Below are 25,153 nucleotides of genomic sequence, written 5' to 3' on the forward strand. Positions count from 1 at the left end.
TACTGAGGAGAGGTAAAGAGCCGTGTGGCAAAGGCATATTAAAAGTAACTGGTTAATTTAGTTATCAGAGCTAGTGGGATAAGCCTAAACTAGAGCCAAGCTTTCCTTAACTGATGGTAAGTCTTTCTCTAAATCTCCATGGGTGTGTGTGTGCATTTTAGAACTATACAGTGAAACCCGGAGTGCCACTGAAAGGGGAGCCAATCTACTTGGTTTGGGAAGAGAATATCAGGTTTTTCTTTGTCAACTTACTTTTTCCAGATGCTAATTGTTATAGGACTTTTCACAAGACCTGGGCCCCCCACTCGTGCTATTTCTTAGACTAGAAACCTGCATTTTCCGCTGGAGGACCTAGCAGAGCGCTGAGTATTTCCGGGATATGCCACACCGCCCTGAGTGATGTGCAGCACTAAAAAACAGAAAACCATTTGTTTGTCAACTAGATCAGGCGATAAAGAATTGCCTTTTAAACGGACTAGGAATCTGAGAGATTATTGTGGCCCTTTCTTTTAATCTCAGTTTTTCTTTACTTAAATGCTATATACATATACATATCACAACACACACACATACACACACACACACACACACACACACACACACAGACACTTGCTTTCCCCTCCAGAGATGAAAAAATAATTAAAAAAACTGAAATTTATACTTAGGTGACAAGCAATTTTATTTTGCAAAACAATCACTATACAGCAACAAATACATTTGCAAATTGATTGGAAAACATGAACTAACTACAACCAGCCATTGAAGAAATGCCTTTCTATGGTGACAGGCTCTAGAATTATCAGAAGAAAGAACCTCCACAGATTTGTAGTGATGTATTGGAACCCTGGGATCCCAGCATACAGAGTACACTTTTTTGATTTTCTTTTCCCTTTTTGCTAAAGTTGAAGTGGACGATCATGATTGGCATTCTTTTGGAGTTTGAAAAAATCTTTTTCCTACAGAGGGACTTGGCCTCAACCCACATGGTCAGGCTGAAGATTCTAGGTGTAAAAACACAAACATCAGTGTTGACCTTAGCACATCAGTCTTTGAAGGAATGCCTGGAATTGCATCCCCAATTGATTAATCTACTTTTCTTTTCTACGTCTAACACAAGTCATTTCTTCTCCTTCCCGTGGCATGAAAAGTCAGAGAAGAACTGTAAGTGCAGCTGTGTCAGAATGATCACATTTAGATTATTTCTTAGCTAATACTGATGAGGTGCTCCCTATGTCTGCAAGACCTTTCTTCTACACCACGTGTGTGTGCGTGTGTGGAGAAGGACAACTACAGTCTATTTTTCAGTTTGCTGGACCTCTTCTTTCAGCTACCTTCGGCCCAATTGAGCTGGAATTACACAGGTGTCTTTCCTATGGGTGGGATTTCAGCCCATCATCCTGCTGGAACTCAGCAGGCAGCTCCAGAAAGAGTCCGTTCCTAAGTGAACACGGCCTTAGAAACTCATCAGAAACTCGGATCCTTCCTGCATTGTTGCAAGGTATCCAATTTTCAGTTGCAGGAGACCCAGAGCATACGAGTTCATTGCAAAAGTTGGCCTCGGAACTCTTCAGAACTCTGGATGCTTACGTATTCTTAAACAGGTTCTCAAAGGCTAAAACCAGAGAGAAACTGGCATGAGTCGATCTAGAAAGGGAACTGTGAAGCCTTCCTTTCTAGATCAGCGTATGTGTGTCCCCACAAAAGTGGTGTCCAAAAGCTTAATTTGAGTCATTATCTTAAGAGAAGTAAGGTGGGATCCGTCCCATAGTCCCATAAGAAAATGTTTTTAGCCTGTGCATTTCCCTGTCTCTGTCTAGATTCGAAAGTTCAGTCCCCTTGCGTCAACTTTATATAAGATCACAATTTCATATAAAACAAAGATTTGTATTCATTATAATTGTATTAGCATTAGAAATAAACGATTATTTTGGTGCCAAATCTGTTTACATCGGTGCTTACATAATATTATTTTGAACACGCATTCTAAGAAACTGAATTTTATCACTTAGAACATGTTCTCTTCGCCTTAATTTTTTTATAACAAATGAGGTTGGAATTATTTTCCTCACAGTTTAAAACTACCCTAACCACCTGTTAACTTCTTTTTTTTCTAGGTATCTTTAATCCTTGTCTAGCACTCTCCAAACACGTAAGGATGTCGTTCTTCACACACCATTTTCCCATCTTCCATTTCCAGAGTGAGGACAAACATTGTTAGGTCAAAAATAAGTGATTTACAAATAAAGACATCCTTTGTGTGTGTGTGTGTGTGTGTGTGTGTGTGTGTGAACCTCCTAGCTGAGAAGACTGTTTTGGTTTGGTGTTGAGTTTTCCATGTGATTATCCTACTGGCTATAATACTCAATGGGCCACCAAAATGCCAGCAGTGTCTCTTGCTTTCGCATCATCTTGCCTTCTCTCTCTGTTACTCCTACACCTCTCTGTCCTGTTCTTGTTCAGCATCTCCTTTATATGCAGGACTTGATTTGCTTCATAGACATAAAAATCCTAACGAACCTTTTTGTAGCTATTTTTTCAGGTTCAGTCTGCCAATCCTGAGCAAGAAAAAGAATAAATAAAATATAAAATAGTCCACCTAGTTTGATAATGGTTTGTCCTCATTTGGGCCATTGACTACTGCTTACTCATTAAATACGATTTCTAAATGAGTTAAATTGTGATGTCTAGACTTATATAAAATGGAAAAATAATATTTCCTGATAAATATAGTCATACCATGTTCTTGTACAGACTGCAGTGTTGATTCCTGGAAAGATGGATTTAAATATCTGTGTCTCAAAGGTTTTACATAGGTAGGTTCTCAATATGTTGTAGGTTTTTTGTTTTTTTTTTTTTTTTTGATTAAGGGATCTTGGGGTAAAGAAGTCAAATGCCTTCTATCAGAGAATTTAATGAACAAGTGCTAGTTGGAGAACAGGGAAATATATCCAAAATTATTACTCATAGGTTCAACTTTAGCAAATGGAAAAAAGGAAAGAAAGGGAAAGAAACAGCTAATGAGGAATTGGTTCGATGAATGATTATAGGAGTTAAACCCAAAGTATTGAGTGATTAAACATGTGCTAAAGCCATAATCGTTGAGCCAACACTCTGTAAGGCCGTCTATGGATGACTGGCCCCACTGCACACACTCCATGTTGGTGAAAGCAGAGAGAAATGAAGTTTTCTAGCATCACAGGACAAACTTGATTCTGGCACTGAAACAGGGCTACAGCTGAGTCGGTACAGAAAGCAACTTCATGCTAGAACGGTTTGTCTTTTTAAAATGTATTTTTAAGTAGGGAGAGAACCCTGCTAACATCTACTTTCACATACCTAAAATTGCAACACCAAAGGGTGTAGGAGACACAGATACTGTGAATAAAGAAGTATCATATTCAAGTATATGAGGAAGTATCACAATGGCCACAGAGAAATATATATATTTATATCTATAATACTGTACAAAACAGATGGAATGGGGGTGTGAAACTGATTGTGTGAACATAAATCTAGCCAATCAACTGACATTCTAATCAGACACAAGCCCATCCTAATGAAAGTGGCACCAATCCTAAGAAATGCACTTTGATAACCACTTCTTCAACGACAGCTTCAGACGCTTTAACATCTAGTTTTTAGTTAAATAATTTATTAGGATGGCATACTCCGATATAATCATCCAGGTCCCAAATGTTATACTTAGTTGCATCTTTCTTCCCATTTATACAAAATAACACCTTAAATATGTGTTTCTCACATGCTCTTTCCTTCCTGCAACCAACTTCTTCAGACTCCTTGATTTCATTTAACCTGTAATAGGTGACAATGGGCAGTTTTTATTAATCTTTTAACCACAACAGAATAGTGAAATGAGCAGCTTGGAATTTAACAAGGCCTTTCAGAATGAATTGGAGAGCCTTCAGGCACTGAAAGGTAAAAATGCAATTTAAAAAATAATAGTACTCACATGCAAAACAGAGGCAGAGCGAAATAATTGTCCGATTGTATCCATGTAAAGCCATGTGTTCCTTGTTGCGGATGGAAATCAGGTCATTGTTCTGCTATACTATTCATTTTTTATATAAAATTGTAACAATTACTACAGTTTGGGGGGTGAGATTATTTATCTATGGTTTGTAAAGAATGAATATGACACCTGCTTAGAGCCCACTCCTGCCAAGAGCTCTGCCTAATATACGTCCCGTGCTAAGGAGACATATTCATAGCCCTGCTTAGCAAGCGCGGCAGGTGACTCCTCAGCCAAAGTGGCAGACTGAGGGGACATCCAGCAGATTGATACTTCCCGAAGAGGAGACGTTGCTGAGTCGCCGAGGCGATCCACGCTCGACCTGCTTGGGGACTGTGTGATGATCTCAGCCCCATGATCTACACGGAGCCTTTGCGTTGCTCTCTGAAGTTCAACTTTTGGCTGTCATCTGTTTAAGAGAAGCATTAGTCTTCATTAGCCAAGGCCTCTTCACCAGTCCCAGCTCTTTCCTACCATCTGCAGCTGATAAGAATTGGATGTCTAGTCAGCTCAGTATCCCTCCTTCCTGTCTGACACGTTTCTTAAAGCAGAGACCCATTTTGATCAAGCTGTTTCAGATTGTAGTTAGGAAGCAGATGGGTTACTAAAGGTGGTGGCTGTAGGCTCTTCCATTAGGGACATTATGTAGTAAACATACATATTGTACGTACAGTAATTAATTTAAAGCCACTAGCCTTGAATTTGAAGAGAACAAAAGATTAAGAGAGAGGAAGGGAAAGAGGGAATGATATAATTACAAAATTATATTTATTTTATTCTAATTGCAATAAAAGAAGAAAATAGAAAAAGGAATATATAGAGAAATGTGTTTGCACAAACACATAACGGTTCACGCCTCATCTCTCACCTTCACATTGCCTCCTCCGGGTACGTGGTGAGCATTGTCAGGAGCCCCTTTAGAGCTTGGCCTTTTCCTTGAAATCCAGTTTTAACACTCTCAATTTTCACACGCCCACCACCTTCAAGAGGAGAAAGCTTTTCAATTCCTTGCTGAAATGAAGTCTTCTATTATGAAAAGTATCCTCACACAAGGATGAACATATGGAATGTTAGGGGAGGCACTGAAGTTTCAGTCCACAGCACTTTACCTCATGAGGCGATAGACTGACCTCCTCTTACCCCACGGTACAGATTGCTCCACAGCGTGTACAACTACTTCCCTATCCATGTCTGCCTTGGGAACCAGAGAGGCTTTCCTAATTGTCCTAATATCTCTAAAATACACATCCTTTCTAAAACTTCAGACATGTAATATTTTTATTTTTACTAGATAATAAATTAAATGGAAATGAAACTACCTTTATTTGATCTTCACGAGAAAAAGCCGCTTCTCTGAAGAGTTTTAGGCTGTGATGGTACATGGCCTAGATAGTTGCGAGCTTGGCACATCTAGAGTTACCCCGAGGGGATCTTAAATGATGGACGTTCCAGATCAGAGTGGCCCAGCCACTGTAGGTGGCACCATCTTTGAGCAGGTGGGCCTGGGCTGTGAGAAAGCTGGATGAACATGAGCCAATAAGGAAGTCAGAGAGCAACCCAGCAAGCAGAATTTCTTCATGACTCTGGTTTCAGTTTCTGCTTGAGTTCCTGCCCTGGTTCCCTCCGTGATGGAGTGTGACCTACAAGTGCAGCTGTGATGAGTGGCCTGTTGCTTTTAGTTATGAAAGCAGAGTTGGGACAGTGGGCATATAGACAATAACCATTAGCGTTCTGTATCTGCAGGATCTACATCCTTGGATTTGAAAATACTTAGAAAAAACTGGTGTCTGTATTAAACATCTGCAGAACATTTTCCTTATCATTATTTTCTGATATTATATAATCAAGATTTAACCATGTTTAGATTGTTAGAGTCTACACATAATATGAGTTGATTTAAAACATACAGAAGGCGAATCTATGCCATTTTACATAAGAGACCTGAGGGTCTGGGTATCCACAAGGAGTGTTTGGAACTAATCCTCCAAAAATGAGGGAGAAGCCTACTCTCACTTGTGCATTCCCACATCAATAACTTTTCTAATAAAATGAGTTCACAGCTGCGTTTTTTTATAACTAGTTTTAAAGGCCTGCACTTTACGTAGCATATAGAGTGCTAGGCTATGACTTTGAATAGATTCATGTACAGATGCTGACATTGTCACTGTTCTGATAACACTGACAGGCTTTTTGATCATGCTACTTCCTACATTGCTAACAATACTGAAGTGTAATAATCTGTTGACGGCTATGGTGCCACGAACACCCCTTAGAGCTGTTTTCTCCATCCCGTGGGCCTCTCTTAGACTTTCAAAGTAGGGTTTCTTTCTTCTACACTTAGTCCCTATTCAGTGTTAGCTCATACTGCTCTTAACCTGACTAAAGTGTTTGCTGATATTTTTGACTTAGAAAGGTAGACTATAATCTTTTTATAGATCTGCACCTAAGAGATTTTCATGGGATGTTTGGTTTCAACTACTAGCATTTGTCTGGAAGAAGCGCATCTTGATCCTTTAATTTGACATTTCCATGGGGGATTTTAATTTAGAAAAAGTGGTTGCAAGAACTATAAAAAATATGTTGAATATTTTTTTCAATTGAATTTTCCTTTTTTTTTTTTTTGATCCAGGCTTTCTCTATGTAACATCACTGCCTGTCCTGGAACTCTCTTTGTAGACCTCAAACTCAAGAAACCACCTGCCTCTGCCTTATGAGTGCTGGAATTCAAAGTGTCACTACCATACCTAGCTCATTTGGAATTTTTTATTTCTTTTAAGATTTATTCATTATGTATAACAGTATGCAGGCCGGAGAGGGCACCAAAATATCATTATAGATAGTTGTGAGCAACCATGTGGTTGCTGGGAATTGAACTCAGGATTCTCTGGAAGAGCATTCAGTGCTCTTGACCTCTGAGCCATCTCTCCAGACCTTCATTTGGAATTCTTGATGCTTATGTATCTCTGCAACTTTTTAGGAGTCAGTTTTTCACTACTACAGATTATGCAATTAAGTTTCCCACTTTTGATAAAATTGCAAGGGTCCATCACATCCCAAGGGGCAATGGAGGAGGCTCGCCTTGAGAAAAACCTTCCTGATCATAGTATCCTTACTACCATATAAAGAAAGGAGGGGCTCATTAAGGTTTAACCACATTCTCTTGAGTCTGTGATATCTTTCTTGTTCTAATTCTAGACAGTTATATTAATACTCACTTGCTTGGCCAGGGGCCTCTTGTAAGGTATTAAATACATTTTTAGAGGAGAATGTAGAGCTCAATAAAAAGCAATAAAATTTAAAAAAAATAAAAAATACATTTTCAAAAGCACTCATTTCTTGGAAATTTAGAATGTATAAACTAGTATGTAATTCACATGTATGGGGTGCTACACTCAAAAATATGCATGATTTCATGGAGCATTGTTCTCCCTGTGTTTTGCCTAGCCTGTGGGTCTCTCTTGTTGGTTGTGAGGGGATTAGCATCATTAATAATGATTTATGCAAATGTAATCACCTTGGTTAGCTGGAGAATGTTGGGTCTTTTAACTAAGGGTATTAATTGTTTGGGAATCTTATTTTTGCATTTTTTGGTAGCTTCTGGCAAAAATTGCTTTCCCGAAATACTTTCTTTTACTGTATGTTTGTGTTAACATAGTTTTGTTAAAATGTTATTGAATTTTTTATTAAAAGAAAAGCAAAATAACATATTGACAGAAACTAGAATCCAATAAAAGCTAACTCTGTTGGTTTTCTCACTAGACAGTCTGATGTAATGTTTAGACAAGACCATTTGAATTTAGAGATATTGCTCTGGTTTTAAAATACTTTGGCATCCACCAAGAGAAGTAATTATGAAAAACTATAATCGTCATCAGGGTTTAAAGTGAACTGCAACTATTTCTGCTTTTGTTCTTGGATGATGAATTGTTTGCTTTCAGGGTAGACACTGTAGAAAGTTGTACAGCAACTTGTGAAAAGATTGCTACTGTCAGGATCACCATGCTGACACCTCCTTTATGAATTTAGTCATACAATATAGTTATAATAGAAGAATCAGATTTAGAAATAAGTGGGAGTCTGTGACAATAGTCTTTTATGCCCACTAAATCATACACAGAATATTGCCTTTATCTTTACAAATGGTGTCCTGTGCATAAAAACCAAGTGAATGACTAACTCCATCTGTCCAGAGTCAAAGAAACCAGCATTTTTCTTGTATTCTGCAAGAAAATTGGCAATGTGGCAAGGTACCCACATTATGCTATAAACTGAGCAGTAGCCGTCAATCACTCAGTGTGAGACCAGTGGTAGAAACTCAGTTATGGACAGGGGGGTTTGAAGATCTGATTACCCTTGCTGCTCATGAGGAGAGAGCATGGATCCCTTGGGGCAGTTCTGTATCCAGCAATGAAGATTCCATATACAAAGACTCAAATTTCCTTAACTCTTCGTGAACACAGGCCCAAGGAAGACTCTTTCTGGATTTTTCTAATGTAGCTGTCCTACGCAGACTTGTTCAGCCCATTTCTGTATCCAATCAAAAATGACCTAATAATTTTCTATCTGGAAGTCTCAGTGCAATGATTTTCATACCTTACATTGGACAATATTTGAGATGATAATTAATCTACTAATCTACATTTGGCTGATATGTTAAAATGCCAAAACAGATGGATAAGGGCCAATTATTTTGCATCCTGTAATCCAATGTATGTTATAAATTATACAGTGTCAAAATATTCTCAAGAACATGAAACATTTGATAGTTATTCATTATTATCTACGTCTGGAGGTGGAATTTAGCACAAGTAAACAATTGTGATACTCAGAGAAAAAAATAACTCATGCCATATTCATACTTTTGAAATGAAGACCTCACCTTGGCAAGTGGGGATTCAAGTGGGGATTCAGTTCTAGTTCAAGATCCTACCCATGAGATGCCCTGAAACACTAAGTCTAGGGCCTGGACACTGGGGGCATATTGCCTTCTGCTGAGGAGAACCAGTGCTCAAGAGAGAGTTGGAGAAATGAATCAGTAAATGACTTTCTTCAGCTATGAGATCTCATCCCATTTTATATAATGTAAAAAACATAATTTTAAGAAACATATTTGGAATACTGTCTTTGGTCACTGTTCTTACATATAAGACTCAGTGTATTTTGCAGACTACATATCCTGAAAGAATTCTGGTGTTCTATACACATGGTCACCTCCAGGTAATTAGGGGTTCATTTATTCCAAAGGAAGATGCGGCGACAGTTTTGTACTTAAATTTCTATTAACAAAAGCAGTATCAAGAGTTTTGAAGGACATTTTTTCACTCATATTTTCACAAAAAACATCAAGAATTCTGCTTGTCTACTTCTTCAGTCTAATTAAGTATATTACAACTGTTACAAATATTTTTACCTGCCTGTGACGAATGTTTCTTCAGAGAGCCCATTTGATGTCACATGGCTTAAGTCTATCTTCTAGTAACATTTGTACCTGTGCAAATCACAGGAAATGAACTTTAGAGAGCGTAGACACAGAAGGGCCCCACAAATCTGGATATGTACTCACACCTGTCACAATCATATCCCACAAACACGCATACATCTACAAAACACAGAGATACAGACCACACACACACATGTAGACAGACAGACACACACAGACATACACACAGACATACACACCAGACATTCACCCACACACACATGGACATACACACACAGAGACACCACACACAGAGACATATACAAGACCACACACACACACACACACACCACACACACACACACACACAACTACACACACTCCTTTCTCCTCTATTTCAACTGAAAGAAGAACCCAAGCAAGTGAAAACCCTAGAGAAGTCTTATTAGTAGAAAATAGATAATGCCTGTAAGATGTGGGGTCCATTGTGTTAATAAGGCAAGCGTCCCCTGAGAAAAGCCACCATGTTAAACTCTTGCACAGCAAGGAGCAAAGAGAAGGACAGGTTGTCATTTACAAGGTGACTTTTATATAGACATGACTAATGCTGGTCACAGTAACAAGACAAGCACAGAGACAGAAGAAAGCACTGAGAAGGCTTTCCTTAACTGTCCCCTTAGCCTGCTAGCAAAATTTTTCTTATGCACTGGGCTAGAAAATGATACCGCTTTTTCTTGTTTTTCTATTTCATTAAATGTTTTTCATCTATCAATATTTGAAGTGGTCCAGTCTCTGTCACCTCCGAAGAATGTAAGTCTCGCTCAGACTTAGACATGGGGAATATGCACAATCAATAGGTGATTTGTTGTTTACAGGAAGTCTAAGACCATTGTCTTGCAGGTGGGAGCTCCTACTTAAGCTTAGTATTAGGTCTTATGCTATCTGAAAACTTATTCTTTAATGCTGTATTTGGGACCAAAGACATTTGCCGTGTAGGGGCAGCATGGTCCATCTTCTGCTACTCTCAGGGAATACCTGGATCAAGCGAGCTAGCTTCCTCCGTGAAATCTGCACATGTTGTTAAACTTATAGTCAGGAAGACAGCCAAGTCAGTGGTGGGTACTGATCCTGAGGCATAGAACAGCATCCATGAAGGAGACCAGCAAATGGTCTGTTTTGATTATTGGGGACTGCTCTTTATAGAATGGACTAACATCTTCTTTTCTTCCCAGTTGAAGACTGAGAAGGAATCTTAGACTGCTATAGGTTCAGGGTCCGACGCTCGGTACATTACTTAGGTCACAGATTATCAGAGTTTCATGCTCAGATGCAGAAAAATAGAATCAGCATGAGTCCACCTTTTGAAATTATTTTTATTTTCTGAGAAACCATAATTTCTTTAGCTTGAGCTAATCTGGCTACTTCCACTCTGCCTCCACCAACAGGTAACAAGTATGGATTCAGTATTCATTTCTTTTCATAGGATATTATTTCACTAAATGAAAAGAGACAGGAAAAATCCCAGCAGGATAAAATGAATGTAAGAACAGCAGTCTTTTTACTTTGAATTATAGATGAGCCATGCTTTGCCAATTTTGTGTTATTCCAAAAGATATCCTACCTTTCATTAATAATCAATCAGGAAGGAGTGACATCACATACTCTGAGTGCTTTCAAGCATACCAGTCTTTGCCTCAAGAGTAATTTAAATGAAATTAGAACAGTGTGAGCCTGACTCAATTTTTCAGAGTAAAAGAGAAAGCAATAGAAGAATCTTCATGATTGAAAAGGCCAAGAAACAGTTAGCAGGTGAGGAAGGTAACCATTCTCCCACCCTTCCCCCAGAAAGCCAAGGTGCATCTAGCCAGCCTTCCTTTCTTAACTGATCAGACAGCAAAGGATGAGAATCCCATCTCCAAGAAAGCAAGCCATCACACCAGACGACACGTGTTGAGAACGTAGTCTGCCATGAGGAACGTGAAGAAGGAAAGAGGGTGCTGGCTCTGCAGGGCTCCACACACTTTCAAGACAGCTTTCTCAGGGTAGCTTCTACTTACATTTCCGCCCCCAGCAGAATGTTTGATGTTATCCTTGGAACCACATCTTGACTGAACTTTGCTAAAATCGATCTTCTTGTTTAAAATCCTAACCTAAAAGGAATTGGAGGGTAACAATTTTCTTTCCAGGTATTGGGCAGAGGGAACTGGAATGTGGAATACTGTAGAGGCTCAGCTCCCTTCCACCCATGGTCATGTAGGAAGAAGATACTACACTGCAACTGAACGGGCTGTGTCATGGAGTATGAGCCCCCATTTTCCTGGAAGCCTGAAGGTTAAGCTCTGGAGCTTTAGGTATACTAGTTTTATAGATATAATCTCAAAACAGGAGGAATGAAAAGTGAAACCTTGGATCATCTGTGAAGGAAACACTGGAGCTCTGCTTTCCTCAGTGCTGTACAGTGTGGTTTAGCCCATGATCTTGAGGGATATGCCAGTGCAACTCCCAGTCCCATGTGGGCAGTCATCGGTTATTAACCACCACCTGCACTTAACTCTTCTGTTAGCCTATACCGCATAAGTGACGTTCATGCTTGGTCTGGCTGACAGTTCCTAGTCAGGATTCCCATTCATACAAGAATTTCTGTTCCTTAGGAGGGTCAACAAAGAATCCCAGGGTCTGCTTTGACTGTGGCTATGTCTTTTAAAGGTCCCCTGCTTGTAATAGCTCCTGAGCAACCATAACCCATTAGAGGCCATTTGGAAACATTCCTTCCATATGCCCAGGTAAGAAACACAACGTCCATCCGTCAGCTGGCTTATATTAGGCCATCTAGACATCATCTAGGCTTTGGTTTCAGCCTCAAGACTTGAGGCAAAATGTCTTATTTCTTTATTCAGGAAGTCAAGCATTCATCCTGAAAACCACAGCAAATCAGGGCCTGGAAAGACATTACTTGCTGTAATATACTGCAAGAGTCATAACTGTTATAATTTCTTTCATCCGCCTTTTGAACTTGGCATATGCTTTGAGAACAAACAGAATAAATATAGAAGGAAGGACTTAGTTTCGTTATGCTCATTGCTATCCTTTGTTTACTTTCTTTAAGATACTTCTTCGTAACTTTAAAAAAAACCCATATCTTTAAGGTACAGTTTATCTTCTGCACAAACTCTTAATAACTTAGTTTAAATGTGCAGTCTTGTTGAGAGTATTAACAAGTCTATGGGTATTTGCAGAAAAGAATCTAAAATTCAAAAGGGCATAGAATCCTATTTTTAGCAAGGCAAGGCTTAAATCACCAGTGCCTGTCTAACAAGAACAAGACAGCTTGTCCCTTGCAGAAAAATATCATTGGCAGCTCTCATCAGGAGCCCAAGGCAAGGACCTCTTGTCAACATTTAAATTCAGAAGATATGATGGTTAGGCTGCTCTCTAGGGTATAACAAAACTTTCAATGTAAAAACTGTGGGGCTCGCACAGGATGAATAGCCGCCATTAAATATTCCGAATTCTAAGTCTTATGTAAATGGTGGAAGTACTGATTCTCAGACTGTGAAGACTGCTACATTCAAAACCTCAATAATAAATCATCTTCAGAAGGAAATCATATCAATTTTTATGTCTATTAATAATATTTAAATAATTCTGGGAATGAAATAGAATTTATATGAGCCATTTTACTAACTTATGGGGATGAAAGGTATTTTAAATTTTATTTCATAAATTTCAACTTAATCATTAAAATCTCAAGTGAATCACCACTAAATCATTAGAACTCAAACACTGATTCTGATTCACTTATTGTAAGACTGGAAAACCAAGTTTCGCTCATAGATCTGTTTGACTCTAACTTTAATTAATGATTTGACATTTCTTATGACTCCCAAAATAAATGATTCAATTCAAAAGACTCACCTTGCCAACATTACTTAGAATGTTCTAGAGTCTCAAAATCCTATTATTTAAAAAGCTTACTTTTGTTGATTTTTTTCCTGGACCTGGGGGAGTTGGGAGGACCTTGGTCTTAGCATAGAGTGGGGAACCCTGATGGCTCCTTGGCCTTGAGAGGGAGGGAGGGGAGGTATGGGTGGAGGGGAGGGGAGGGAAGGGGGAGAAGGAGGGGAGAGAGGAGGGGAGAAGGAGGGGAGGGAGGGGGAGGAGGAGGGAAGGAGATGGAAATTTTTAAATATAAAAAAAAATAAACCATGAGAAAAAAAAAAAAAAAAAAAAAAAAAAAAAGATACAGTTGAAAAAAAGTAAGAATGCTTCAGTAGTATAGGACTATTCCTTTGGTTCACAGAACACCTAAAACAGAAGTTGTTTCTTTTTTTAAGCTACATGTTTGTTTCATCCACTTCTTAAAAGAAGAATATTAATTTAAAATTTAGATTAAACTGAGATTGAGGACCTTGCCACAGATAGTTCCAATTTAAAATATTTAATAAGATAGTTGTAGTTATACCTTGAGTTAAATGAGCCACGTTCACTCTCTCCAGCAAATCCATGACTGTGTTTTGTTTGTTTGTTTGTTGTTTTTCCTCATTAGAATGAGCCTAGGTTTGGGCTGAGAGGATTAACTATATTACTTTCTGCAAAGCTCATCATATTTATACTTACTCATCTATCCCATCAGGCACTGGCTTGCCTTACTTAACTGCTCTGAGCTTGTCTGGTGACAGCAACTGGATTGTCACATCAGAGATAAGAGACAGGTACAAAAGTGCTACAGTACAGAAAGCAGCACATGTTTCAATCAGCGATAAATAACCAAGTTGCCAAATGTCTGCATACCACTATTTTAGAAACTAGTTTCTGCACAAAGTACGGGGTTGCTCTGTCTTCCTTGATGAATCTTGGCTGGCTACTGCTCACTCAAAAATGTTAATATAATAACCTTGTAATTGAAATCAGCATGTCAATAGTCACAATTTTCTTCAATGCAGTCAGATAATCAAGGTCTTTAACACAGCTCCCTGATAATTTCTATGACACCCTAATGTGTAATATTTCCCATTCATTCTACAAGGAAGGAACTGTAAAACGCTCTGCCAAACACTCCAGTAAATGTCCACACACAAAAAGCTTTCTTTACTTCCAATATTTGGGAAGATGCACTCACTATATGGGGGATTTTAGGAGGAAAATGCTACAATGTTGAGACATAAAAATTTCTGTAAGGATAACTCAATTGCAAGCATCAATTTCCCTTTATAAATTTATCATTTAAAGCTGGGGTATTTCCTCTCTGCTTCTCATCTTGGTGAAGAATGCCTCCTGTTTCTACACAAAGGCATGGCATCGTTTCTTGGTTCCTTTCTGTCGTCTGGTGCTGACAGGGTGATTTTGAGTCAGTTTTAACCCCCTTCCCAGTGGAAAAAAATTAATAAATAACGCCAAGATTTTGAAGCTATTTTTCTTTGTGATATAAATATGTCTTAACTAGTCCTTAAGCATACTCTCTTGGGAAGCTTGATCTCTGATCATAAAATATACCAACTCTATGAATCGCCAGTTCAGTTTTAGTGGAGGTCTACTTGAAGTGGACTTGGGAACATAAAACAAACAAAAAGAGAAGAAAATGGACGCCCTCGTAGTTTAGTCTCGATTTAAAGAGCCTTGCAAAGCTATGGCAGAAGATCAGGGTAACCTTTAGGGATCCTCAAAGAAGGTCATAAAGTATAAAATTCATGCTATAACATATCATATATTCATATTCATAACATATATTATAAAATAACTGTGAAATCATATCAATGCCTTTTAATGTTTACTAAATCTTCCCTTTAGTTTCTATATGACTGGATATTTTTTGGGAATCTAAGAGATGATGGTTTTAAAAATCAGGACTCAAAGAAAGCCACTTTTAGTGAAGAAGAATCTACAGACACAGGAGTTTTCATAACAGGGGACCTATCCAGTGTTGCTTGCCTGTAGTCTCAGCACTTGGGGAGCTGAGACAGGAGCATGAGTTAAAGGCTTGCATAACCTTGTCTCAGAACAGGTTACTCCATTTTTTGGACAGCTTATCAAAAACTGTGGTGAGGAACTTTCCATTTAAGTTTAATGGTTTGTTAAACTGATTTTATTCAAGTTACTCTTCTAAATGATTTGCATATAATTATTAAAAATTTGACAGGTGGCCATTTCTAAATGACCCGAAAGGTCTCCTTCTCTCACATGGGTTAAAACTGATGAATGTAAGAACAATGAGATGATTCTTTCTCTTTTTATTTTATTACAGATCAAATTTGTTAGAATTTGGGTTATACGTTATACTTTTAGCTTTACAGTTTCTTACACCTCATATTTCCACAGCATCTTCCTGTGAAATGTATTGTCTGTGACCACACTATTACAGCCATTCTCTAGGCCCATTGTCCCCCCTGCCACGCCCTGTCCCTGGCTCACCATCTGATTTGTCCTTAAGCACTTGGGCTTTCCTAGAACAGAATCATGATGTGAGAACCCACTGAAAGCTGATGGTAAGGAAAGAGCAGCAAGGAATTCTGTTACTGACAGTAGGCAGGAATCCTGGAAGATTCACACGTCAGCAAGAGCTTTCCCTGAAACCTAAGATAGAATTTTCTTGGCAAGTAGGAAGGATATCAGAAATGAGAGGCAGAAATCCGAGGAGACAAGTGGAGGAGTGACAGAAAAAGCACCCAGATTCAGAGAAGTCTGGGATCTAATGGAAACATTATGTCTTTGTTCACAAAGGTAGGCATTGCCTTTTGTCCTGTATTTAAAGAATAATTTAAAACATCCTTTCGAAGTTGAACCATCCAATAGAATAGTGATATTTTGAGACAAATTATATTAACAGTATTTGTATCATTTTTTCCAGGCTTTATCCAGGTCAGAATAGAAAGCAAATGAATTGTTTTGTTCTAGAGCTGCTGCCAGAAGAAAAAGAGCTTTTGTTCACAGTAGAGCTCAAAAGTAGAACTCTTCCATGGTTTACAGTTCTGTTCACTAGAACTGTAGAGAGATATCTGCTAATGTCAACCAAAATATCCACCCTTTTCAACATCTAGGCAATAAGAGGCAGGCAGCACACTTGGAAAACCACATTGTGATTCTGGAATAAATATTAGAAAATGACAAAGGATATCATTGGTCTAAAGGAAGGAGTTAAAATCACAATCACTAAAGTTAAATAGTCAGGTGAGCTCATTGTCTGAATCCAAGAGAAAACTCAAATCTGTATTTCAAGTAACCTTTAATATTTCCAAACCTACAGAGCGGTGGAGATCCGTTCAGAAATCAACTAATGGATTCTTGCATAAAGTCAAGCCAGCTAGTGTCCACTAATGATCAGAAGGAAACAACGTATTGACTGATTTTTAGTGTCTTTCATAAGCTTGGCTCTCCACACGAGATGCAGACTCAGCAATGAATGGTGACCAGTGACCTTGTATCATCCCCATCTCCTGAGACAGAGCTGTCAGATTATAATGCACAAAAATAACTTAACCATGAATGGGACTGGATTCTGACATCAAGTATGTGATACCACCGAGTTCTTACCTGACCCCCTTTGGGCTGGTATTTGATGTTGTCAGTTGATCCGATTTTGGATTTGACATTCTTCAGGTCTGGCAGTGGCTGGCTGGTTAATAAGTCGAAGCTGCTTGGGAGTAGCTGGGGACTTTGGAGGGGTGCGAATAATGGCGACTTTCTTCTCACTAGGCACCAAGATGGCAGATTTTGGGGTTCCCGGTGTATGAGGGGTCCTAGGATAGCTGGGGGTTCCAGGAGTGCCTGGGGGTACGTGAAGAGTAGCTTGGGGGAGTGCCGGAGTGATGGAGTGATTGCAGTGGATCCAGGAGTGGTCGGGGTTGAGGTGCCACTCTTTCCGGCTCTGCGAATTGGCTCTGACCCTATGTTAACAACCAGGGTCACACACACACACACACACACACACACACACACACACACACGGAAAAGAGAGAAAGAAAAACCACACCATGGCATTAGAAAGTTCTTCTTCAAGGCACTCTTCTTCCCACATATAGTACTCATAAAGTACTTTATTCCAATGCGTTCAGAACCCTATGAAAAAACCACAATAATGCTTAAAGCGGTGAGATCCTCCTTTCCTCTCTTTGGGTTCATAAGTTGGAGATATTTAGGATATACGTTAGTATACAAATTAAAAACTTGTACTTTTCCTTTTTAGTCTCGTAGTTCTTAGTGGGAATCTTCGAAAACTATTCTTCTGTTTGTATGGTTACTGAGGCAGAGGGAGGACCTGGAGCTGGAAACAGCATACATTTGTTGAGGGATGTCCCTGCGAGGACTCCTGAACGGCACGTGGGCCACCCATTCCCCTCTTCAAGCACATCCATCTGAGACTCAGACGGACATATGATAGACAGCTGTGTATTCAGTTCCTACAGTTTTAACCTGGTGTGGGTTTCAGTGTTCACCTCTCAGCTATATTGAGAGCACAGATAGTTCCAAAACTAACACAATTATTAAGAGGGGTTTATTATATCTTGAGTTAGGTGAACCAAGCTCCCGATTTCTACTTGAATCTAGCATTATACATGTTCTTTTCTCCCAGAGTTCATGAGGTTTTCTGCAGAGAATTGTTTCCTTTACATTTTTCAGAATTTGGATAAATACCAGAACATTTCCTGCGTGTGGCTAAGGAGATGGCAGGCAGACGGAGAAGGGGCAAATTCTTGCCTTTCTAACTGCCTGTGTATGTTTTTTGCTATTGTTACACAGAGCTAAAATAGGCCCCAATATTTGTAGATGTTAATGTGTCAGTCACAGTCACTATCCAGTGACACAGTGTGGTAAACTTGTGTTCAGAGTAAAGCCAGAGAGTAACGGCAGCTCTGGCTCAGAACATTCTAAAAGCAGTTTACAGACAGACACCTCTGAAGGGAAAAGCAGACTGGCTCAAAGAAATGGATTCACGTAGAAAGTGACATTTTGTTTCCATAGCAACACATACAGGCATAATTTAAGATGTTCTTTTGGAGAGCACCTGATGCCTTTGTGCTGTCTTACCCTCTTCTGGGTTCTTATTTAATGTCCAGTTCCAACCCTAGATATTGGAATTAAATTCGCTCCCCTGGAGATCACCAACTTCTAAATGTCCCTCCTCCTAGTTCTTTTCCAGCAGTTTATTTTTTTCCTATGGTAAGAGTTTTGATGGTTTTCACTGAGTTCTTAGAATAGAATTCAAAGGATCTTAATATTTCATAAAATCAAATGGTGCCGGGCACAAGCATTGTAATGACAGAAACATTTTTGCCATAAACAAAACCACTGAGTATCATGCATGATAGTTGAGTCTGAATAGGACGATTATAATTAAAAATTGAAAGCAAATGCTGAGTTAAAAATCATCTACAATGTGACAGTGGCAGCAGTTTCTATCGCTACACACTAGCTCCTCAATTTCAGGGCCCCTGGGTCTCCATAGTGTGATAGAGCACTTCTCTAACTGGAAGAAGCCATCAATGGACTGAAGACCAAATCTGTCCAAGTATTAGTTTGTGCAGCATTACATAGGTTGTTCTCTCTGTTAGACTAGAGGGTTGTCGTTGAATTGAGGGTGCTAACAAATAACCATCAGAATTGTTAACTCAAGTGTTAACAATTTTGTATCTAATATGTGTTAAACATGGTAGCTACTTTCATTGACTGGAATAGTGGGATAACAATGGGACACAGGATTTTGCTAGATGGCCTCGGCACTAATGTAAACTACAGTGTAATGATCCAGAGCATTATACAGATTGCTCTAATCGCTGATCAGCCCACCATGGGCCAGAAGTCAAAAGGAATTGACGATATTGTACAGAACATGTCATGTTATAAGTCATTGACATACACATTCCTAAGATATTGTAGCAGAATTTTCATTTTTTGCTTTGTGTGTATTGCTTGTGAGTATTTCGTGGTTGCAGAAATTAAAAGTGGACAGCGGGTGTCTTTATATGTTTACCACCTTACATTTTGAATCAGGGTCTCCTGCTGAAGTCAGAGGTCATAGATTGTTGAGCTTCATGGTCACTGAGCTCAGGGACCCCCCTCCATTCAAGGCTGTGCTTACAGACACCCAGCACCGCACACAGATTTACCCCAGTGCTAGGGAGGCAGATTCAGGTTCTTATGCTTTTGTTAGAGCCCTTTCCCTACGGAAATATCTCTCTAACCTTGGATTTTATGTAGATTTTGCTGGCTTTTTCCATCTAGGATTAAGATGTAGAATTCTAGCAAGAGTTTTAGCTTGTATAGATGTATAAAGTCATTGGGTGATGTTCTCTACTAGCTTTTTTCAGAAATTTTTGTTTTAACTTGAATAAGAGAGAAAATATCCTTTTAAAAGTTATTGTCATCAAACTCAGTAGATATTGAGACAATCTTTTCCAATTTCTTCCATCACTTGTTTTGACTAAAAGAATATTTTGGAACAATCTACAATCTAGATTTTCTAATCTATCTATGAAGATCATATCTTTTTAATACAGGTACATGTTTTATAAATACTACAAATTAAATAAACTCTTTCACTTAATGGATTAGACAATGATTAAGGGAAGGCCAGTAGATACCCTACGGGTGGTCCCGCCGTGAGCTGAAGAGATGGAGCTGTTTCAGAGAGAACGAGTTTTCTCCCCCTGTCTCCTGAGACACCCCTCCGAGGAGGGAGGATGGAGGAAGGGTCTTGGGAGGGAAGAACGCTTTTCTGGGCTCTTGGTGACACCATCCTAATTAGAGAAGACAAAGACATGAGGTTCATCTTAGTTATGCAAATTAATTACACTACACTGACCATTTTTTTCCTGGTAGAGAAATTCTTTTATTATGAAACACCAATCTTCATATACTAATAAAACATTCTATGTCAGTGGAGTTCATATTTTCCTGTTGTATATCAGAATTTATTATCCTGAAGTGACACGATTGCAAATTATGGATTTCTGTTTTTAAGCAAGAATGTAAATGGAGTGAACTTAGAAAAGTTGTCTTTATAATTTGTTAATTGGGCCAAAAGTTTAATTAGCATAATAGTTTTTTTTTTTAGTCAGAATGGACTGGAAGAGGATTTTTGCAGTATAACATTACACTCAGGAACACAACCACCTATTCCCTCGAAATGTGACAGGAACTCTTAAATATACCATGTCAAGTTATAATATCATTCTCACTGCAAAATACTATACACACTTTAAAGTTAAGGAAATGGGCTTTATAATTTAATGTATTTTTTCCAGTTCCCAGAGTTTGCCTGTGATAGAGATAGTAGTAGATCCTGATATGCCTGATAGATAGTTCAAGTGTCATATTGAATACAACTTGCTGTTATTGGATTATATATTATCGATTGCATATGCTGTATGTGGAACAGGTCACAATGGAAGGCATTTTATTTTGTTGGTTTTTAGTTGATATTTCATAAAACAGATAAGAAATAATAATGAATAGGATCGAGAAAATGGAACTTGTGTTTCTTTTCTAACATGGAGGTGGCCCATCAAAGTTTTTCAGTTATATTTGTTATTAATATGATCTACTGTTAAGGCAGTCAAATATTTCTGAATTTTACTGCTTTCTTTCATAGCTACTTATTTCTTTATCTGTGACTCCATGAAGACAGGAGAAATATGCTCTCTGAGGGGTTCCTTACCTGGGACGAGACTGACAGTCAGCAGCACAATGGCCAATCCTAGGACATTACAAACTGCTAGTACTTTTGTGAGCAAAATCACCCTACTCTAAGAGATTGCAATGAGAGTCCCTAAAATCATGAAGTCTACATTTCAAGGATGTGTTTCCAATTAAAAAAAAACTGAGCAGAGAATCAGTCTTAAGATAGGAATACTATAATGGCAATAAGCAAGTCTTCCTATGAGCTGGATTAATAGACACAGGCAAGCAGAAGATTCTGGACTCCCTAGAGGTTGTATGCAGAATTATTTATACATAACATATTCTTATGGATTTTATGTTCGAGGTCCCTGCATGATCTTCAGGTTCATCAGTTATGCTGTACTTAGAAAGTGTCATGAGCACCTGCAGGAATTGTTCTTTTAATAAGTGTAGTCTTTATGTTGGTAATATATCTATAACTCTATCATGTTTTAAGAATCTTGAAATAATACATATTTGAGGCCTATTCATGGAAAATATTTACCTTAAAGATTAAGAAAATTTATTTTTTTGATTATCTGCATTACTTAACCAGAAAAAGTGATAAGAAATATTAAATGAGATCACCTTAGGAGAAAACACAAACTAGTCAAGTTATTTTGTTAGCTGAAATGACTTTTATGGATAAACAACACAGCAATATAACGTGTATGAATCCTAAAAAGGCAATCAGCAATGAACAGACTCCTAATAAAATATCCACAGCACTTAATTTACAGATAAGGATAAATCCTAGGGAGACTGCATGCTAGGAAAAGGGGACTGGTAGAGGCTCTAACAGAGGCTGTGCTGTTTGCCACATGTCTCCTGGAAGACACTGTAAGAAATATAGACAGGAATGACAAAGCCAAAGAGATTGCTTCAGATAATTACTTTGATTTGGCTGTTACAAAAATAGAGGATGAAACTGAGATTTTCATCCCAAGTCTAAACTCTGCAGACACTTCTGTGGAGACATAAGCTTACACAGATGCACATTTCTCTCCTCCTGTGGTCCCAGCACCTTGAGTGGGAAGTGTAACTGGGTTAGCACAAGTCATTATTTCTTGATTGATTTTAGCAGAAAAAAAATGGAGTTTAAAATGTAAGCAGGAAAGAAGAACAAAGAGATGTCACCGCTTCTAATTAAGCAGGAGATAAGCACTAGTATGAAGCCCAACCATGCAAAACTTAAAATAATTGAAGGGGTTGGTGAGCTTATTAATAAAGAGTAACTGAGCTCTGAGTTGGAGTGAATTATCCACAGTAAATCAAATAAGAGGAAATTGGGGGATTTAGGAAACTGTAAAGAAGTACATTAGAGCCGGGTGGTGGTGGCGCACGCCTTTAATCCCAGCACTCGGGAGGCAGAGGCAGGTGGATCTCTGAGTTCGAGGCCAGCCTGGTCTACAAGAGCTAGTTCCAGGACAGGCTCTAGAAACTACAGGGAAACCCTGTCTCGAAAAACAAAAACAAAAACAAAAAAATTAAAGAAGTGCATTAGATATTAGAAGGCGAAACAAATGATAAATCAAAAGCAGAAACAGAATAAACCTTTCTTTAGACAAATGTGATTTGGAAGGGCAATGTTAGCTTTATGGTAGTAATGTACATAGCATTTGTTCAAAGTTAAGTATGAAATGCCAATCTCATGAGTTGGTTGGACCTGAAACAACTTGAAAACTTCCTGAAGTTTTCCCAGAATGTCCACTTGAAACCTTTCTAAAGGGGAAATTCTCAGATTTAATTTCTGTATCTGTGATTGAAATTTTCTATATTTTAAAAATAATATAATACCAATAATTACTCCTATTTAATGAATACTAAATGATTATTGTATCTAGGTACTATACTGTTTTATAAAGTTACTATGATTAGTTTTCCCAACTGGATTTTTTTTACAGAAAATTTAGAAAATTAGATACAGGAATAAAAGATCATAAGCTAAAAATGTTCAGGATTCATACATGATAACATACTAGGTTTTTCAAATCATAAATAAATAGCAGAGATCCAAATATCACTACCGCATTGCACTCAAAATACAGCTCCATATTTATGAAGACAATAAATTAGTTATATTACTTACAATTTATTAAGTCATGTGTCTAATTTAAAAGTACTCATATAAACATTGAATTTGTTCCCTTATCAAATAAAGACCCTCAGTTTGAGATGGCTATCAAATATTTGGCCAGTATTAGAAATCAAAAACTGTTTTTATTAATAACAAAGTAGAAGTGTAAAGTATTACCATGTTTGATAAGCTAAGAACTGTGATTTAAATATCATATATAATTGTAGGGACCCTAAAATTATTTCATTATCTACATATTGAAATCATTCAAATTGTTCATTGTAAATTTAGGATTTCATTAGTATATATTTAATTGTCTCTCTTCTCTAATCCTAAAAAGAGAAAAATACTTCATGTTGGTTTCTGTTTTTTTTAAAAACACAGTTGATGATATAAAGAAAAAAGGAAAAGGGATTGATACACATACAAAAGTTAATCATGAATAAAAGCACATTTAAACAATACTCTACTATTACAATTTAGCAAATTAAAAAATAGTATGATTTTGACAATATGGACACTAACTTTAAAATACAATATTGTCTTTAACCAATAATTTTGGTAAGAAGAAACTGTTCTAAGGAAATTCACTGCACCAAAGACCTCAATAGCAATAATACTAAACTGTCAACAGGAAGTAGCTTGAAAGCCAGATAACAGGAAACTGATTATGTTGTGATGAATTAATAAAATGGAATGTCATATTGCCATTAAAATGGTTATAAGAAGGCTTCTATTTGATTAAAAATCAATAGAAAGTATTTTTATTTTAAACTCATAAAGGTGGAAAAAAGCAAAGATTTTTTAAAATCAAAATAACTGTAGCCATCTTTAGTGAAATGAATTATACTTAATTTTACTTCCTGCTCATTACATAGTTCCATTTAGACTTATTTTGTTATGAAAACAATGAAAATGTAAAATACTATGTTAATTATAAAGGCTAAAGTTGGTTGTAAACAATGTAAATTGTTCTTCCCCATTGTTGCCGACTCACTGTGCAGTTTCTGTGTTTTACCTGCTAACAGAGAGCAAGCCCAGTTGTGTCCTCACCAACTACCACGATTTTCCATTCTAGATGATGCCAGTTTTGGTCTGGATGCTACAGAGATCATGCTGGGTAAACAAGCAGTTTAAAATGGACCTTTTCAAATAAATATAACTGTCTACATGACACCCAAATTTTGTAAGACATGGAATGGACACTAAAAGTAGAGTACAGGACAAAGCAAGCCTGCTTCACTCACAGTGACTTTGTCCTTCGTCTGTTTAAGTGCGCTGGGAGCCTGGGCAGATTCACCGCTTGCTGCTGTTGAAAGAAATAAATAAATTAGTGACTGAAACTTACATAAGTGTGTTTCCCAATATCTGGGTCTTCTATTATGTCACGAGACTAAGGCAAAGTACAATTTCTTGCTTTTGAGGCTCAAATTCAGTAACCAAATAAACTTGGGTAACAGTAATACATTATGTGGCTTCAATTAAGTGTGTGTGAATTAACAGAGATCAGAGTCTACCAAAGCACAAGGGAGAACAGCGCACACACTCATTTTCTATGGGACACCAAAGTACTTTTGAGTATCTGCTCTGTACACATAGAATCTGTAGATCAGAAGGCACAAAACACCAAGGCAAATGCCGCCTGGTGGAAAGTAAAGGAAGGTAATACATTGCTTTTGAGTTGGCATGATACAGAAATGCCCAACCTTTCTGTTCTAGAAGCAAGCCACTGGCCTTTGTACAGGTCCTTCTGTATTTTGCCTCCCAGGCTGTTGTGATCAGCAAGCCCCTTTGCCTGTGCCCCTTGTCAGTTTGGAGTATGATTGACATACTTGCCTGATGTGAAAATGCACCACAAGAAGGGGAGTAAAACGACTTTCAGGGACAGAGGATAAGAAACTGCAAGTCCAGTAAATACAGAATGTGTTCTAGGCATGCACTTCCTGTATGACAGTTACCACATCTGTTACTGCTG

The 25,153-nt window shown here is 38.0% G+C and overlaps 1 protein-coding gene and 1 pseudogene across 1 annotated transcript in view; both read right to left on the reverse strand.

Annotated features, from left to right (window-relative positions):
* Positions 1-737: 737 nt before the first annotated feature.
* Map2 (microtubule associated protein 2) overlaps positions 738-25,153 on the reverse strand; it is a 268,877-nt gene continuing 244,461 nt past the window's right edge. The window contains 16 exon segments of the mRNA XM_042055511.1: positions 738-4,285; positions 4,287-4,342; positions 4,345-4,396; positions 4,399-4,439; positions 4,871-4,951; positions 4,954-5,010; positions 11,503-11,599; positions 16,977-17,057; positions 17,059-17,214; positions 17,216-17,245; positions 17,247-17,329; positions 20,029-20,088; positions 20,091-20,133; positions 20,135-20,179; positions 24,426-24,487; positions 24,921-24,939. Of these exon segments, the coding sequence (XP_041911445.1) occupies positions 4,193-4,285; positions 4,287-4,342; positions 4,345-4,396; positions 4,399-4,439; positions 4,871-4,951; positions 4,954-5,010; positions 11,503-11,599; positions 16,977-17,057; positions 17,059-17,214; positions 17,216-17,245; positions 17,247-17,329; positions 20,029-20,088; positions 20,091-20,133; positions 20,135-20,179; positions 24,426-24,487; positions 24,921-24,939 (1,056 nt within the window). The 3' untranslated portion in view covers positions 738-4,192.
* On the reverse strand, positions 7,007-7,157 carry LOC119822102 (annotated as a pseudogene).

This window comes from Arvicola amphibius, chromosome 8, assembly GCF_903992535.2.
Source record: "Arvicola amphibius chromosome 8, mArvAmp1.2, whole genome shotgun sequence".
Taxonomy (NCBI): Eukaryota; Metazoa; Chordata; class Mammalia; order Rodentia; family Cricetidae; genus Arvicola; species Arvicola amphibius.